General features: G+C 32.3%; 1 protein-coding gene across 11 annotated transcripts in view; it reads right to left on the reverse strand.

Moving 5' to 3' along the window:
- Window positions 1-19,315, reverse strand: part of LRBA (LPS responsive beige-like anchor protein) — a 721,151-nt gene that overhangs the window by 123,506 nt on the left and 578,330 nt on the right. For all 11 annotated transcript variants that reach the window (XM_077846317.1, XM_077846318.1, XM_077846323.1 and 8 more), the window contains one exon: window positions 10,042-10,194. In XM_077846317.1, coding sequence (XP_077702443.1) covers window positions 10,042-10,194 — 153 coding nt within the window. The remainder of the gene's footprint in view (window positions 1-10,041; window positions 10,195-19,315) is intronic.

Here is a 19,315-nt window from a genome sequence, read left to right on the forward strand (position 1 = left end):
TTATTTTCCTGTACATAGCACAGTAATATGTCACTAAACAAAATATAGTTTGTTTCATTTATCCAGAATTCAGACTTAAGGTCTTCTAGTGTGCATCTAGAACATAGCATAACTCAAAGTAACTGAAGGCCATGAGGAAAACAAGCACAAAGCTTATGAGCTTTATATATTTTTAAATATTTTATTTATTTATTCATGAGAGAAACAGAGAGAGAGAGGCAGAGACATAGACAGAGGGAGAAGCAGGATGATGTGGGACTCAATTCCAAGACCCTGGGATCATGACCTGAGCCGAAGGCAGCTGCTCAACCACTGAGTCACCCAGGTGCCCCAAAAGCTTATGAGCTTTAAAGATGGGAGTCACTGGGTCATCCTTCAGACTATTACTTTGCCATATATGCATAAACTAATATAATAGCTCAAAGAAAGATGGAAACTCTGATAGAGAAAAGTGATAAGAAGTGACAGTTGACACAAGAAACAATTCTGAAATGCTGACAGAAAAGCTAAAAGAAAGCAGAGAAATGTGGATCATTTTGGCTGAGGAGTAAAAAGCTCTATATACCTCTAACTTTTCAGGACATTACAACACTATCTGAATATTTAGCCATGAGTATTCCAGAAAAGGGTATTTACGTTCAGAATTCTCTGCTTAAGAGACAGGGAAATGTATAATCCATTTCATAAAAAGATTTTTTTAAGAGAAACAATGACAAACATTGGTATTTGAAAGTATAAACTTCAATTCTACAGAACTTTTCCTATATGGGAATTGCCCCATTCTTATATGATGTTGAGTATCTGAGGCACTCTTTTATTTTGGAATGTTTCTATTAAGGTAACATTAGGAAATAAAATTGATAGGTATTTTTTTTTTTCGTTTCCTAACTTCTTTAGAAGACAGATTGCATAAAGCAATACGTGTAACACTGTGTAGTGGATTTATAACATATATAGAAGTAATATATTTGGCAACAGCACAAAATAGGGAGGGAGGACATAGCTGGATTTGAAAAAGTCACTAAACCCTACTGAAATTAAGCTAGTATTATTATGAAGTAAATGACACAAATTAAGATGTATACTGTCTCTAGAGCAATCCCTATAAAAATAGTTACAAGAAATAGTAAAAAAAAATTAATGAAATTAAAATAGTAGACTAAAAATGATCTATTCAAAGTAAAAGAAAATTATAAAGTTAGGAACAGAGAAACAAAAGACCTAAGACTAAAGAACATAATAAGTAAAATGGTAGACATGAATCCAACCACATCAATCATGGCTTTAAATGGCAAAGACTATTAGACTAGATAAATAACATGATCCACCTATCTGCTAACTACAAAAGATGCACTTTATAATCAAATACAAATAGGTTGAAAGTGAAAAAATGGAAAGCTATATATAATACAAATAGTATAATTTTAAGAGAGGTGGACTAAGCTATACTAATTATCAGGTGAAACAGACTAAAAAATTACTAGAAACAAAAAGGGACAACTTATAATGAAAAAACAGTTCATCAGCGTTCATCAGGAAAAAATAACAAATATAAATACATATGCACAGTGGTAGGCTGAAAAATGCTGCCCAACTCCCGAAAAAAGATATTAAATCCTAATCTCTAGAACCTGTAGCTGGTACTTTATGTGGAGAAAAGGTCTGTTAAATTAAGGATCTTGAGATGTAAACACTAAGCAAAATTATCAGGAAGGACCCTAAATGTAATCCCATGTATCCTTTGTAAAAGGGAGGCAGGGAGAGATTTCACTATAGACAGAAGAGGAGAAGGTGATGTGAGGACAGAGGCAGAGATCTTCTGGAGGAAAAGTAATACTAATTTTGGGCTTCTGGCTTCTGGAATTGTGAGAGAAAAAATTTCTGTTGTTTTAAGCCACCAAGTTTTTGGTAATTTGTTATAGCACTCATAGGAAACTAACACACACACTTAACATCACAGATCAAAAATACATGAAGCAAAAACTGACAACAGTGACATATCTGGGGACTTCAACATACCACTACTAAAAACGGACAGAAACAGACAATCAGCAAAGATCTAGAAGACTTGAAGACAGTAAACCAACTTGATCAACTGATATCTAAAGAATACTAAACAGCAGGGGAATACCCATTCTTCTCAAAAACAAATGGAAAATTCTCCAATAGGGACCACATGCTAGGCATAAGGCAAGTTTCAGTGCCTTTAAAATAGTCATACAAAGTATATTTTCCAATCATGAAATTAAACTGGACATGAAAAATAGAAGGAAATTAGGAAAATTCACAAATGTCTGAAAACTAAGCAATACATTTCTGAATGTTCTAGGAGTCAAAAAAAATCACAGGGGAAATCAGAAGATGTTATGAGATGAATGAAGATAAGTAAACAAAACATCAAAATTAATGGGATGCAGCAAAAAATAGTACATAAGAGGAAATTCATACTGTAAAAGTCAGTATTAGCAAAGAAGAAAGAAACCAAATAAAAACCTAATTTCCTAAATTAAGAATCTAGCAAAAGAGTAAACCCAAAGCAAGCAAAAGGAAAAAAAATAGTGGATATTAGAGTCATCCCTCAGTGAAAGAAAAAACAGAAACATAGTAGACAAAGATAAATGAAATGAAAAGCTGGTTCTTTAAAAAGATAAAAAAAATGGACAAAACTTTAGCTAGCCAGACTGACCATGAAAAAAAGATGATATAAATTACCAAAAATTAGGGATGAATGAAATAACACATCTCTACCAACATTAGAAAAATTAAAATAAGGCATATTATGAACTTTATACCAATAAGTTATATTACATGGACAAGCTCCTAGAAACATACAAATTACTGAAACTGATACAAGAAAAAAAGTAGAAAATCTGAATTAACCTGTAACAAGTAAAAAAACTGAATCGGTAATTTAAAATCCTCCTCCAATGAAAAGTCCATGTCCAATGGCTTCAGTGGTGAACCCCACTAAATATTTTCAACGTCTTTCAGGAAATAGTGGAAGAAGAACACTTTACCATATTTCATTCTATAAGACCAATATCATCCTGGTATTAAAGTCAAAGATATCACAAAAAAGAAAACTACATACCGATATTCCTCATGAGCACAGATGCAACAATCCTCAAAAGTAATAATTTCACAACAAAATATTAACAAAACAAAATACCATATATATTAAAAGAATTTATACCATCCAAGTGTGATATATTCAAGGAATACAATGTTGGTTTAACATCCAAAAACCAATTAACGTGATATATAATTTTTTACTTTTTTTTCTTGTTTGGAAAACTTTTCCCTATTTCAACTTCACAAAGAAATCTTCCTGTATTATTTTCTAAAAGTTTATGGTTTGTCTTCACATTTAAAGCTTTACCACACTTTACTTTTAGAAGATTTTTATTTATTCATGAGAGACACAGAGAGAGGCAGAGACACAGGCAGAGGGAGAAGCAGGCTCCTTGCAGAGAGCCCAATATGGGACTCGATCCGCAGACCAGGATCACGCCCTGAGCCGAAGGTAGACACTCAACAACTGAGCCACCCAGGTGTCCCAATACTTTAATTTTTGTTTGTGGTATAAGGTTCTGATTTCACTTTTTTTCCATATTGGTATTTTTATGGGTTGAATTATGTTCCCCAAAATTCATATACTGAAATCATAACTTCTTTGTAACTCAAAAAATGACATTATTTGGATATAAAATGATTATTTATATAATAATTTATGTTGAGATAAGGTCGTACTGTAGTAGGGTGGATCCCCAATTTAATATGACTGGTAAATTTCCTGATAAAAGTGAGAAATTTGGACACAGAGACAGACACATAGAGGACAGATACATAGAGGGAGTATGCTGTGAAGAGACACAGGGAGATGGCGGCTATGAACAAGCCAACTAAAGGCCTGGAACAGATTCTTCCCTCACAGCCCTCACAAGGAACCAATCCTGCCAAACTGATTTCAGACTTCTAGACTCCAGAACTGCAAATCAATAAATTTCTGTTATTTAAGCCACCCAGTCTGTGGTACTTGTTATAGCAGCCCTAAGAAACTAATACAGTAAGGATCTCAGCATCATAAACTCAGAAGTCCTTCTCTACAGATCTGCAACATAATAGATATCCTGGTCTGTTTCAGGGTTCTGTGTTCACTTCAATCAGTCTATTTCTCCTAAACTCCCCTAGTTATTATACTTTTAAAATAATTCTTGATATATAATAAAGCAAGTCCCCAAAACCTGTTCTTGTTCTCAGAGGTCTCACCTATAATTGGCCCTCTACCCTTTATAATCCATTTGTCATATTTCAAAAGACAAAACTTGTTGGGCCTTGAATTGTTTTTACATGGAATTTATAAATAAATTTAGGGAGAATTAATAACCTAACACAACGGTACAACTTTTTTTCTACTTAGATGTCCTTTAACAACTAGAAGTTTCAAAGTAAATTACATATCAGGAGCAAAAGCAAATGGAACAATAGTAATTTTAGATTTTTTTTCAAACTCCACATATAGCTGCTCTCATTTCCTAGAGCTTTGGATCTGACAATTGCAGGGAATGGAGAAGGGATGGGAAGGATATAGCGACAGTTGAGAATGATTACCCGCTCCAGCCATCATGGCTATTTACATTCTTGGTCATGTCATTATCAATGTGGAAAATGAAAAAAGCAATTGGAAAAGGAACAATAGAAATAAAAGCATGTTAGTTCCCGGTATTTCTATTCTAAGGAATAGAAAAATATTGCCTGGTCAGGTCTCTGAAGAAAGATTTTTAAATGGTATTTTCCAAAAAACTGGAAGCAAGGATGTGAATAAAGGTTAAAAAATAAATAAGTGCAATCCCTTTCAAATCTCAAACCTCTCAACCTTACAGTTTTGCTAAACACTGTAATTTGGAACATAATATGCCATTCAATAATCAAATTGCTATATCATTGCAAACTCACTCATCTCAAGTTTTAAGTCCTGCTATATGTCTATATAGCACTTTTTCATTAAGGACATGAGATTTATGGGAAAAGCACTGGGTGTTATACTATATGTTGGCAAATTGAATTTAAATAAATTTTTTTTAAAAAAGACTTCAGATTTGTAGTCTCAACTATGCTGTCATCACTTGAGATTTGTAAATTTTCCAAATTCAAAGGAAAAAATTATAAAATTACTTCAGAGATAGAAGATCTATGAAGGTTTAAGTTGAATACATTTAAATTTTAGCAACAGATAGGAAAAAGCCGAGGTTGGTAGGGAAGTGAAATCTGGAAATTTTATTTTTTTTCTCAGACAATAATATAAAAAGATATTATCACTTGTAAGCTGTCCATATATCATCTGGAAAGGAGACAAAATACTCATTTTATTTTTCTTTAACTTCTAAAGGAAATGACTACTCATGTCACCATTCTGAAATAGTAGAGAAGACAAAAGCTACGGAAGATATAACAAAAGCAAATGTGACTCTAACTGGTAACCTCAGAACCATTAATCAACAGAAGCCTTCCATATTAGGTTCATGCCACCTCTCAGCCTTAAGAAGCCTTCTACTTCAAAAACCTAAGTTATCAAAAAGGAAGTAACCTCCAAAGAAGGAGAGATATTGTCTGTCTTGTTTACTGAGTCTAACATCGCTGGCACACAGAGAGGTACTCAGTAAGTATCTTTACGTGAATAAATTTCTTTTATTATAATTTGAACAAATTGTATATCCTTCAGCTAAAACAAAATGCTTCACTTCAACTTTTATAAATAGACCTATCATTACCCGCTCAGAGTATGGGTTTGTCCCTTACTGCAACTTAAAACTCGAGGGTTGTAAGAGGCAATACAATATAGGTCCGTGAAATCAACATTATATCATAAAAGATAACTGATGACCAGTCTGAACTCATACAGTGTTATATTATTTTAAAGTATGAAAGCCTGTTTCTCATTTATATTTCTGAAGCAGTATCTGGAATAATTTTTTTTTTTCTGGTTCAGGTTATTAAGTAATACAGACCAATATCTGGGATGGACTTAAGACTGCTTTGGTTTTATCCTGATTCGAACTGTTCAGAACAAAGAAAATATAATTTATTTACCTGAAAGACTAATTGGACCTAAGTGGGTTTTCCTTCTACAATACACAGGATGTTGTCTTCTGTACATAAATCCTACACTTTAGCCAATTTGCCAATTGGCAATCAACTTGAAAATAAGATCTTCATTACTTACAGAAAGCTCTGAGGATTAAAATGTTTAGGTAAGATAGTATTTATGGTCCTCTAACAAAAATAGAAAATGTGGCATTACTGGTCTGCCATCAAAATCATGCTCCTAAAAAATATCGTATCTATTTGAATTAATATATGGGCAGCCAAATACATAAAAAAGACATGCTGTGTATCTTAAAATGAGTATGTCAGTTAATTAATTCTGTGATCCCCTGCTACCAGCAGAGTACTGTACAATCTGTTATTATTCACTGTCCTATAGATCATCTGTTCTTGGTGCTGGTTTGTTCCAGGAAGAGAGACAGCTGCAACACTATATCCCTGTTCAACCTGAGGACCATCTGACTTTAATTGTAACACACAGCTTGATGTGGCTCTGGCTATGAGAAGCCAAAGTATCGTCTGTAATAATCTGGAAAAGCAGAAACCTGCCAACAGAGGGCTGAAAACAGGGACTTGTGCTGTCTGGCTGCCTGACGGGCTGCAGGAAATATGATTAATGAGTAAGGTATAATGATATCAGGAACCCGATTAGCACCACAAAAAGGTCACAGATCAAAGTAGTATGCATTTCATGAGCTACAATCATTGCATAAAATCTGTGGACTTGAAGAGGTAAGCCAAAAAGAGGAGGAGGATAAAACCCTATGTGATAACATGCTAACAAATACATAAAATACCATACTAATAATTTAATCACTTATAGAAAGTGAAGAGGAAATTATAAAATGAATCAATACAGATTGTACTGTAGGGTAAGCTTTATTCATCACAGGTGTATACTAAATATTTTTGAAAGTGAATGAGTTATTGAGTTCTTTCATTAAGACAAATGTAAGTAAACTCAAATATCTTTCCTAATTATAAAATTCAAAGATCAGAGATATAAATATTCGATTGTAAACTATGTTTGCATTTAATTTGCAATGGATTTTTATGCAGTTCTGTTAATGTAAGCTTATTCAGAGACTTAACTACAAAGACATCATAAAACTCACAGAAAAAGGAATCACTGGCACAAATGCTTAATAAAGTTAATGGTTAGTTATAATAAATATGCAGTTAGTATTGTAAAATACTATTTTGTATATAATTTCATGGGCAGGCAAAACTGAAATCTGATTAAAAACAATTTAGTAGGTTGCTACCTTCTTTTCTACGGTGCCCTTGGGAAGCCCATCCCAAACTGATGTGGCTCTTCTGAGATAAAGGTAGTGAGAGCAGAGATGGGGATATTATTATCAGGAGAGGGGCTTACCTCAGTTTACAGAATTAAATTTCCTCAATTGTCATAATATTATTGAAAAGCTTTTAATATAATTTATTCAGATGTTTTTTTGCCTTCTACCTCTTTTAAAGCGAACTAAACACTCTAACAAACTTCTTTGTAATAGTACTAAATATGGTAATAATTAATAGAGAGCTGGTTCCCTTGGTATTTAAAATTTTAAAACATATTTAAGAAAGTGTTCTAATAATAAACGATTAGAACATGAGTTAATCTTTTCTCTTAAAAATATATTCCTGAAGAATAAGGATGATTATTTATACCTTACAAATGTCACATAAATGTTATTTTATATCTACCTAATAGTGAAACTATTTTTTTAAAAATGGTTGTTCATTTGGGATGCAGAGAAACCATCAAAAAATGAAAAGACTAGGAGAAGATTATTTGCAAAACATATGTTGGATAAAGAACCTTCACAAAGACTACATAAAGGTCACTTAAAATTAAATAACAAAAAAAATTTCAAAAAATAGGCAAACGATACGAATAGTTTACCAAAGAACAGATATGAGTAGAAAATATGCCTGTGAAAAGGTAGTCAACATCATTAATCATTAGGGAAACACAAATTAAAATTACAATGAGATTCCTACTAGGGCAGCTAAAATAAATAATATTGACAATTCCAAGTTCCTTGCAACTTCTCATTATATGACCCAGCAACTAAATTCCCAGGAATCTATCCATGAGAATGAAAACCCTAAAACATATGCAAATGTTTATAATAGCCTCAAACTGGAAATCCTAACTGACCATACACTGGAAAATTATAAATAAACAAAAATGTATTATATCTATACAATGGAATATTATGCAGCAATACAATATGATATGTTGTGATACATATGCAACAACATGGGTGAATCTCAAAAATATCATGCTAATAAAAGAAGCCAGGCACACAAAGATTATATACTGCACAACACCAATTACATACAATTTCTTTAAAAAGCAATACTACAGAGACAGAATCAGTGGTTGCCTGGGACATAAAGTCCCAGAGCAGAACTTGACTGCAAAGAGGTAGAAGGAAACCTCTTGGAGTGATAAAAGTGTTCTAAAGTGTGGTGATGGTTACACAACTGTATACGTTTATACGTTTACTAAAACTCATTGCATACTTCTAAATGTGAATTTTATGGTACATATATTATACTTCAATAAATGTATTTTAAAAGGGTATTCACTAAAAGAAAAAAATTATGGAATTACTATACGTTCTGTTGACTTCCATGAACCCCTGGGCAGAGCATGTGGAATCACCTAACCAGAGACAACTGTTACATTTAAAAGTTTGACATCTCCTTCAGTATCTGTCAGAGCTAGCCTTTGTCTTGGCCCTCATTTTAAGTTAATTTTCCAAAATGCATGGGGTAAAAGTAAAACAAAACACGTGCCTGAAGATTGTGACAGAATAATGTTAGGTACTACTTTCTTTTTTTACATACAAAATTAAAATTTTATATTCATAATCTTCAGACTACATATGAGGACACCACGGCTCAGGAAGTTAAACTCCCTAGTGTAGCAAAAGTGATTATCAAATTAGCAAAGTGATTTATCCAGGATTGGGAAAATTGGTCTATGTTCACTCCACTTCCCCTGCATTGCTTCCAGTATACATAAAATGTGTGTAATTTCAGTAATAATGGGATTGCAATAAGGATCTGGAAGACAGAATTAAAATATAAATGTTGGTATAAAAGGTAAGAAATATGACTTAGAAAGCTAAAACGCAAGAATTTTTAAGTGTACATTAAAAACAATGGAATTTAGATTTTACTTTTTATTTTTAAGTAATCTCCACCCAACATGAGGCTTGAACTCACAACCCTGAGATCAAGAGTTTCATGCTCTACTGACTCAGCAGCCAGGCACCAAGATTTCACTTTTAAAATGGAGTATGACAAAGACATTACTTTTAAAAATGGAGAAAAAAAGCTCCTAGATTCTAAACTTTTATGAAACTTACGGCAAAAAGGAAAAGACATATTACTTTTTCATGAAATAATATAAGAATGCACATAAGAGAGGACTTTAAAAGAGTTCGCTAGGGAGGAGTCTGAAGAACACAATGATTACTGTGCTTTTAAGTTTTCATGTTCTAAATATTACATGAAGATTTCCCTGGAAAGATAACAAGGTATAACTTGAAAATCTTGTTTCGATTACCAAAATGTGCATGACCTTCTAACCTGGAGCACAGAATTATATTATTTTCCTGGTATAAGAAACTCATGTTGCATAAAAGCATACAATTCCAGTTTCACTTATAATTTTTCGTATCACTCTGAATTATCATGTGCATATGAAAGTAACCTAAATTCTGCATAAAAGAAACCATTACATTTTTCAAGTCAATAAAATTTAATAAAATGTATATGGAAATTAATGAACTATGTCACTTTCAGTAACTTCTCCCAACTACAATTCAACACAGAAGAGCAAGGGTTAATGATTATACCAACACATGAAAGATACTTTGAGAAAAGGCTCATGACAGACAGAGTAGATGATTACTATCTTACCAATCTGTTTATGCGAACAAATTCTTCTGAGGTTTTGGCCCAAGGAGGAAGTTCAACATCAGACACTACTGTCCCATCATCCATCACTCCAAGATTATAATTATTGAAGTTGACAAACATCTCAGGGAGATAATAAAATTCAGGGATCAACTCCTATATAAAAATAAAAGACAATGTCACATTATAAACTGTAGAATATTGACTAGATATTCATAAAAGTGCACGGTCATTTCCTTTTGTGGAGAATTAGAACAAAATAAATATAATGGTTTTTTTTCTCTTTCCTTATCATAGTTCTATCACAGAGTTACTATTAAGGTATGCAGATCCCATCCAACCAAATTTAAATATTAACACCTTATTGGTTGGTTATATCCTTCCTTTAGGACAATTCTCATAATCTCAAAACTCTTCAATACCAACATTTGAATATTATTTGAGGCTTGATAAAATATTATTATTATTTTTTAAATATATTTTTAAAATATTTTATTTATTTATTCATGACAGACACAGAGAGAGGCAGAGAAAGCAGCAGAGAGAGAAGCAGACTCCATGCAGGGAGCTGGATGTGGGACTCAATCCCGGGACTCCAGGATCACGCCCTGGGCCTAAGGCAGCCGCTCAACCGCTGAGCCACCCAGGGATCCCAAGGCTTGATAAAATATTAACAGAAATTAACATACTGTAACAATAATAGCTTAAGCTATATTTTTTAGGAGGTGTGGAAAGTGGAATTTTATCAGAAAAAAACGAAATCTTTATAAGCATTAAAATGCCACTGTTTTGGTCCCTTCATCAGCCAGGAAAATATTCATTACATTTAGCCATAGTTTAACAATATATTTTGTTCATATTTCAAAACACTCCAGTTTAGTTGTAATATACTACCTTTGATAAAAGATCAAAATTTACAAGTAGACTAGAAAATGATCTGCAATAAGAAAATTGGTAAATTAAACATATGACCTTACTGATAACACTTAAACCACAATTCAATGGGGTATTTTATAAGCAGAAAAATGCAGCTAGTTACATTTTTGTGTACAATAAGCCCCATGTATAACTAGTTCAGAGGTCCTGTAGATCAGACTTGAAATCCAGTCTCAACATGGGTCAGTGACTCAGTGGTCTTTCAGATACCCCCTCAGGGCCAGCAATGGCAGGCCTGGCTTTCCAAACAGTTGAGTAAAATAGGGAGGTCATCAGATTTTGGGCAAGGTCAGTATAAACTCTCCAGAGCAAAGAAAAAAGATCCAGCAGGAATTAAACTATTATCACCTCCGTCATCCATGTGAAATGTTGCTTGACTTTGAATTGTACATCCTTTGTTTACAATCACAATAATAAACTAAGCAGGGTAGAAATGAGCTTGTCCTCCAAATGCCTGACAATCACCTGATTATTAGACTTGAAAAACATTTAAATTGAACATATATTTTTAAAAAGGAAGAACTCTCTTAAAAGTTTAACTGTAAATGAAATGACACAGTGATCACACATAAATATTAAGATTTTCATCTCAAAAATGATGCATATAAGTCTTAACTGACAAAAGGCGAAAAACATATGTGTGCTATTTTATGTAATGAAAAAATTATATTCGATATGTTTGAACTAACATTTATTGTGAGATGGGTCAGGTACCAAAATAAACTCTTAATTAAACCTTATCACATTTAATTTTAAGAAATTTATAAAGTATCACTTCTATTTAAAAAACGAACTAAGGCTCAAAAAAATTAAGTAATTTGCCTGAGGTTACACAGCTGATTTATGATGAATTTGTAGCTTAGATTAAGATTTGTCTAACTCTAAAGTCTGTGTGCTTCCATCATCAAATAAGCATGAGTTCTATTTAAATAGTATACATAATACTAAACATTTTAAAAACAAGTTTTTAACATATTCTGAGTAATTTTTTAAAAAGTAAAAACTTTTCATTCTTTCATAATAAGAAACCAGCTCTCCTTAAAAAATACATATTATGTATATATGCATATATACATATATATTTATTATATGATACAATTAATCAAACAGGAAGAATTTTATAATATGCTATAATTATTATTTACCCAAATATGAAGTTACTTTATAACTACTTATTAATTTGCTGGCATGTATTCAATAAATTGCAACTTTGAGAAATTTTACCAAAATGTCTTATTTTCACTCCATATTACTTGTGCTAACAAAGAATAATGTTATTTTTCTCAAGTCTTATTCTACAATAAGAGGAGGACCTCACCTTGTATAATCAAAGTGTGACATTTCATAACAATTTTCATATAAATGAAACCTTCAAACCTTCCTATGTATAGCATTAAAATTCTCAAGATTTTGTGTATCCGTCTTTATCTTCTACATGTGTCATTTTTTTCAGGTTGTTAAACAAATTGACAAAAACATACTTGTTTAAGACAGAAATGCTCCTCTTGTTCTTTTACAAGTTCTAAATTCAATGAACATAAATATAGTTTGCTCCTGGCTCACTATATTTAAACATACACAATTATTATAAATTTAAATGATTTTGTTGCTTTAATATTGACAGCTTACCCTAAATATAAATTCACTTAGTTTAATTAAATGGAGCAAAAAATACACATAAAACAAAAAAGAAATTTTAATGAAAGATATAAAGAAATAAATTCTGAACTTTTAAAGTCTTTAGTGCACTATGCTAAACTTTCAGATATATAATTTCTATCATGCTGGGAGGAAAGTAGTAAGTCATCAATTTCGACTTAATTATAATAGATTTTGTGATTTCCTTCTAACGTCAGATATCCCATAAATCTTGTACAATGAACATTACAAAAATATTCAAAGTTGGGGGATCCCTCGGTGGCTCAGTGGTTTGGTGCCTGCCTTTGGCCCAGGGCACGATCCTGGAGTCCTGGGATCGAGTCCCACGTCAGGCTCCCGGTATGGAGCCTGCTTCTCCCTCCTCCTTTGCCTCTCTCTCTCTCTCTCTCTCTCTCTATCATAAATAAATAAATAAATCTTTAAAAAATATTCAAAGTTAAAAATTTATTAATTAAAAGTAAAGCTTAATATTTCAGTTGTTATTTATGGATATGAATTTACTCTCTGCTTTTTACTTCTCACCCTTTATCCCTCCAATTTCAAGAGTAGACATAGTTCCAAAACATTTGCAGTGTCTAGAGTGGAAGCCCCCTGAATATATCTTTTCTGTTTTCTGTCTTGTGAAATCTAATCAGAGTAGATTATATAAGGTGTCCAGGAAGAAGTAGTATCAAAAATTAGTTTTTTTAAGGATAGAAACTAAAGGAGAGATCGTTCCCAAAATTAGAGAAATAAACTTCTCAAAATTTGTATATAAAAGGCTTTCTTCTGGCCTGAGAGAAAGAAGAAGGGATAAAGAGGTTAAGATTGTCTCCCAGGGGACAGTAAGCTGTGATCAGAGTCATGGCTTGCCCATATAGTATCTGTGAATGGCTTAGAAAAAGGCAACCCTTCTGGGCTAATGTAGCTATAAGGAATCAGTTTGGTAAGTGTACTACACGCTGGATTTCAGCTATTTACTTCCTTCAGTCAAGCGCTAGTACATATAATCTCCCCATTTGCCCAACATGGTAGTCTCATGATGTATGTGTACTTAGGAAAACAAGTGCTTTGGCACGAGGGTCTTTGTAATCAGCAAATATTTCTTAACCCAAGCAGAGCTGCCTGGTTCCAAAAGGCCACATGTCTTTGACTACGAGGATATGATCAATAAGCAAAATGGACTGAACATGTGAGGACCAATTTTCTAGATATTGCAGCCTGGAAAATGAGGTCCTTGCTCTACTGTGAATGAATTTCCCACTAGCTTGATATGAAGATTTGAATTCAAATTGGTACATTTATTATATACTTGAGTTGGTAATTATGAATTTATATATACTCCAATAATAAAAAGACACCAATGCATTCAGTGATAATTATCTAAGAAGACAAAATGGTAGGAAGAATATAGTATGAACAAAAATGCAATGTGCTAATTTTAATAAAACTTTTAACATATAGGATTGTTGAATCATTATATTGTGCAATTGAGGCTAATATAAACTGGATGTTAATTATATTTGAATAAAAATACACAAGTTAAATATAAAAAAAATTAAAAAATAAAAGACTAAGAAGTTCTTCTTATTTGATTATTTTATGAAGCCTTAGGTAGGCTTATGAAGGGTAATAGAACACATCATCATCAAAAAGAAGTATTTTGTTTTAGTTTTTATTCTTTGCAGACTACTGTGTTAAGATCTGGGATATGGAGACATGAGTATCTAAATGGCTAAATAAGAGTGAATAAATACATTTATTAGGATGTAACTGGTAGTAGGAACAAACAGCAGTCTAGAAATTCATGTCTAGAAAACAGCAGTCTAGAAAATGATGTCTAAAAGTTGGGGTGGAAAAAAAAGCTTTAGGGAAAAGAGCATAATAGATTGTATTTCCCTAATACAATACTCATTGAACTGTACTGTAATTGTCTGTTTGCTTGTATCTCCCTCTAAACTGAAGGCTCTATAAGATTGAGGACTTAACCTATCTTGTTCATCACTAAACTTCCAAAACCTAGGCACAGAGTGTAACACATACTAGACATTCAGTAAAAATCTGTTGAATGAATGATTGAAAGTGGCATTTAAAGTAAGAAATAAATTATTAGAGAAGAAAGACAAGAGCCCAAAGCCTCAGGAGGTTCACTCTCAGACCCTGAGATGATAACTGGGGCAGAAATCAAGAGTTGGACCATGAGGTGTCCTCCCAAAAATGAATGTGAATTTAAAATAAGATAAATGTTTCTGAAAAATCAACAGTGAAGAGAAAGATAACAAAGAACCTACAGTTAATATAAAAGACGTCATAAAAAAAAGACGTCATCAAATAAGCACAATTAGGTTGGGTAAAGAAGTGAGCATATACACTTAAAACATATTACAACCTCAGGATAAGAAAATCTGCATAAATCAATCAGTTGATGGGAGTTGAATATCCTCTTATTATAAAACAAATATACTGAACTCAAGTGAGATACAAACATTTGACAAAAAAGTATATGTAATCCTTAAATTTTACTATAGATAGTGATATTCAAGTATATATTTGCAGAATTACATCTTAATCCTAGAAGTATCTTCCTAAAACCCATAATACTTAGTAATTTAATACCCAAATATTAAGTTCAAAATTATCTCCTTTGACAGATATTTAGTAACATAGTCAAAGATTATAGTAATATATTTTTTAAAGATTTTATTCACTTACTCATGAGAGACACAGAGAGAGAGAGAGAGGCAGAGACACAAACAGAGGGAGAAGCAGGCTCCATGCAGGAGAAGCCCGATGTGGGACTCGATCCCGGGTCTCCAGGATCACACCCTGGGCCAAAGGTGGCGCCAAACCACTGAGCCACCCGGGCTGCCCTATAGTAATATTTCTAATGTACATTTACAAAGTGAAGTATGTTTTATATTCATCAGAACAGGACATTCAGATCTGGATAAAAAACATATGCTCAGAAGTTCTTTTTAACACCACTGGAAAATGGTAAGTAAACAACACTGACAGAAGACAGAGATATAATTCACATTTTCTTCTGACTTGCTGACAATAATTTTAATCTTTCATTTAATTAGGCAGATGGGTCTTAGGGGCATGTAACATGGTCAAAATGTAGTGTATCATCTCTTAAAATAAAAACTTGAAAGGTTCAACTAGAGGTTATACCACAGTTCAGGATAAGCCCATTGCTTTGATCACAAATCCTAAGGCTTTCATGACAAGGATTGGTTGTGATCACACATATGCTTCAGTTTTCTTTATTAAGATATGATCCCCACTGATATGGCCTCTGCAGTGAGATTATATGATTCTCCTAATAGACACCAATTCTATCCATTCAACTAAAACCACCATTTCAATAATACCTGCGTAACCCCAGAAAATACTAATCTATTAACCCAAAGTAACAAGAAAATCAATACTAAAAACAAAAGATGCTACTTTAGAGCTAAAGTTAAATTTTTATTCTCTTCCTACTATATTGTAATATCCGGACAAATATAAGCATAATAGCAAGGTAACTAATTTAATGTATACTGCTTTGGGGACACTGACAGTAAAAAAGATATGAGAGCAAAATTTTGGCTTTTCACCATTGCAAAGATGACATATTTTATGAAGGGGGAAAAAAATCAAACAAGCTTTTTAATGCATAAAAGAGTTAATGAACAACATGTTATGAAAAAAATATGAACATCTTCCATTACATTTTAACATACAAATATTTATTTGTTAGCCCACAAATGAGAAAAACCTTTTTAAAAAACTGATTAGAACTGAATTGTGCCTATAAGTCATTTTAAATGGACTGCATATTGGCAAGTTTTCAAATTGATGTTTAAAGTTACTTTATTTGGTAGATAAAATGCCATTTTTTCCTTAAATAAAACAAACATAATAGCAATTTTAAACTGGAGAAGGAAAAATAATCTATGATCCTTCTAGACAAATCCAATAAATATGTGGTTTTAGATATTATATATCTGTCAATTCAAATGCATTTAAATAAAGAAAAATCAAGGAATACAAGCCAATAAATAACAGATAATCTATATCAATCTTATACAGTAGAGAGAATAATTGGGTTTGAGTCTTGTCTACTTAACTTATTGGTCACATGACCTGAAATTAATTTAATTTTTCTGACCCCTATTCACCTACATTGTCATTTTTAGACACAGGGTTGTTGTGAGGCTCAGAATACAAAATTCTATAGGCAAATATGAAATTATGATTACTACTACTACTATTATTTATTAATTCAATCCCTGATAAAAATCCAAAATTAGAGACTCAATTGACTGATAATTCAGTCATTCACTGAATTATGCCCATTCATAAAAACATTAACATAATTCTAAGGGCATTTTTTAAAATTTACTTTTTAAAAATAAAATGTCCAAAAAAAGAAAAAACAACAAAAATAAAAAGTCCACAAAAATATTAGATACTTAATAATTCCCACAAAAAAAATCACATTTAAAACAAATATACTCACTGGGGGTTATTCTGTATGTTAGTAAATTGAACACCAATAAAAAATAAATTAAAAAAAAAATAAAACAAATATATTTATTTTTATTAGCAATGACAGTACAGCTTAACATGCCTCACTTTATGATGAAAACCCTGGATATTTTATAGTTCTTTCCTGCTTTTAACACATTTTGCACTTCTAAGTTTGGACTGGACATCTTCATTGAGCTATCTGCTGTTTCAATTCCTATCTTCAAGGAAATATAAATTAGGAAGAAATAATGGACATTTACAATGCAAACAACAGGCAAGGTGTAACTGGCATAAATAAAATACCCAGCTTATATCCTTTCTGGAATAGGTTGTAAAATACATACATATAAACATACATATTGCTATGAGTATGGAGGAGAATGGTTAATACCAGTATCTATGAACATATTAATGAACAGTCTACATTTTTAATTGAGCAAAAATATCATAAAATCACCAGTCAAAAAAGAAATCACAGCTGATGTGTGTATATTTTTATAATTCAGGAAGACAGGAATATTTTCTAAGTATCTTAAAAGATTTTTTTTCTGCCTGGTATGTAAGTAGCGTAAGAAAAATATTCAATGTTTCAAGTAATTTTTATCAAAGAATAAAATAATGGTTCACTGTAGACAAAAGAGTACAAAGTTAGTTAAATGCTAAAAAAAAAAATAGTACATAGGTACGTTTAACCTACGATACATGAAGAAGAAAAGGGTTAAAGAGACGTGGTTAAAGGAATAAATCTGAATGTTGTGCATGAGTTGTATATAAAAACAAGAATGAAAAGATACATAGTTCCCTTAGAATATGAATGTTTTATTGTTAAGACAGAGATGAGACAGCTTGAACTCATTCTCATGTGGATGTGAGTGTGAAAGAGAGACTGATGCAAAAATAAAAAGAGAAAGAGAAGAGAGGGAGGGAGGGAAGGAGGACATACACCAGGAATGTATAAAAGATGTATAAAAAAGGTGAGATTTTAATTTTACTTTCTTTTAGCATTAAAAAAATCTGATTTAAACATGTCTAAAAACAGAAGATGAGATTATTTTAACAAAGAAAATAAAGCTACTGAACAATGCAAGTTTAAGCTTTTAAAAAAATGCATCAAGAAATACATTTCTATGGGATCCCTGGGTGGCGCAGCGGTTTGGCGCCTGCCTTTGGCCCAGGGCGCGATCCTGGAGACCCGGGATCGAATCCCACGTCGGGCTCCTGGTGCATGGAGCCTGCTTCTCCCTCTGCCTATGTCTTTGCCTCTCTCTCTCTCTCTGTGTGACTATCATAAATAAATAAAAATTAAAAAAAACAAAAAGAAATACATTTCTAGCAATTATGCTCTATTAGCTATAGCTAAACACTCTCATATAAATTGCTCTAGCACCAATGCCATCAGCAAAAATGAACTGTATTATGGTAGAAGGCACGCTGATAGAGGAAGAAAGGAACCTAACCTATCTTCTGATTACAGACTCTTGGGATTTCTGAGGCAGTAGAGGGCAAGTCAAAGAACTCATTTTCTTACAAATCTCACAAGACTCAAATGTAACTATTCTATTATCATTTTCATTTTGATCAACTCCATTATTTAACAAACATGTATATACTTAAAACTTTTAAGGATTAATTAATTCAACAGGCATTTTACCTTCATTACTAATAATATACAATAAATTATAACATAAGTTTTAAAATTTAATATCCAAGATGTGACCAGTGACAGAATGTCCATATAGACTTCTTTTGTAAAGTTACAACAGTTAACAGATCAACCTATCTTAATTGTAAAAATGCAGAAAATGGAACCATTATTACTTCTTGGTCAGCGGCTGACATTCAGCTATCAGTTCTCTTGGGGACAGAAAAGCCCTTCCTAAAATATGAAGCATTAGTAACCCCATTCCATGAGGAGCACATATCTACGTAGGTTTTGCTATTCTCTTCTGGTTGGGATGGCCATACATTCTCCTCTTTTTCTAAAAACAACCTCTCTATTTCTTTCAGCCTCTCTCACTGATTCTTCTTTACTTGAATTTTTAAAATCTATTTATTCTTTTATTCATTCAACCAATATTTACTGTTTCTAACTAAATGCAAGGCTCTGTTTGAAATGCTGATGTCACAAGATGAACAATACAAAAAATCCCTATCTTCATAAAGCCCTAGTGATGGAGACAGAAAC

The sequence above is a fragment of the Canis aureus genome, chromosome 13, assembly GCF_053574225.1.
Source record: "Canis aureus isolate CA01 chromosome 13, VMU_Caureus_v.1.0, whole genome shotgun sequence".
Taxonomy (NCBI): Eukaryota; Metazoa; Chordata; class Mammalia; order Carnivora; family Canidae; genus Canis; species Canis aureus.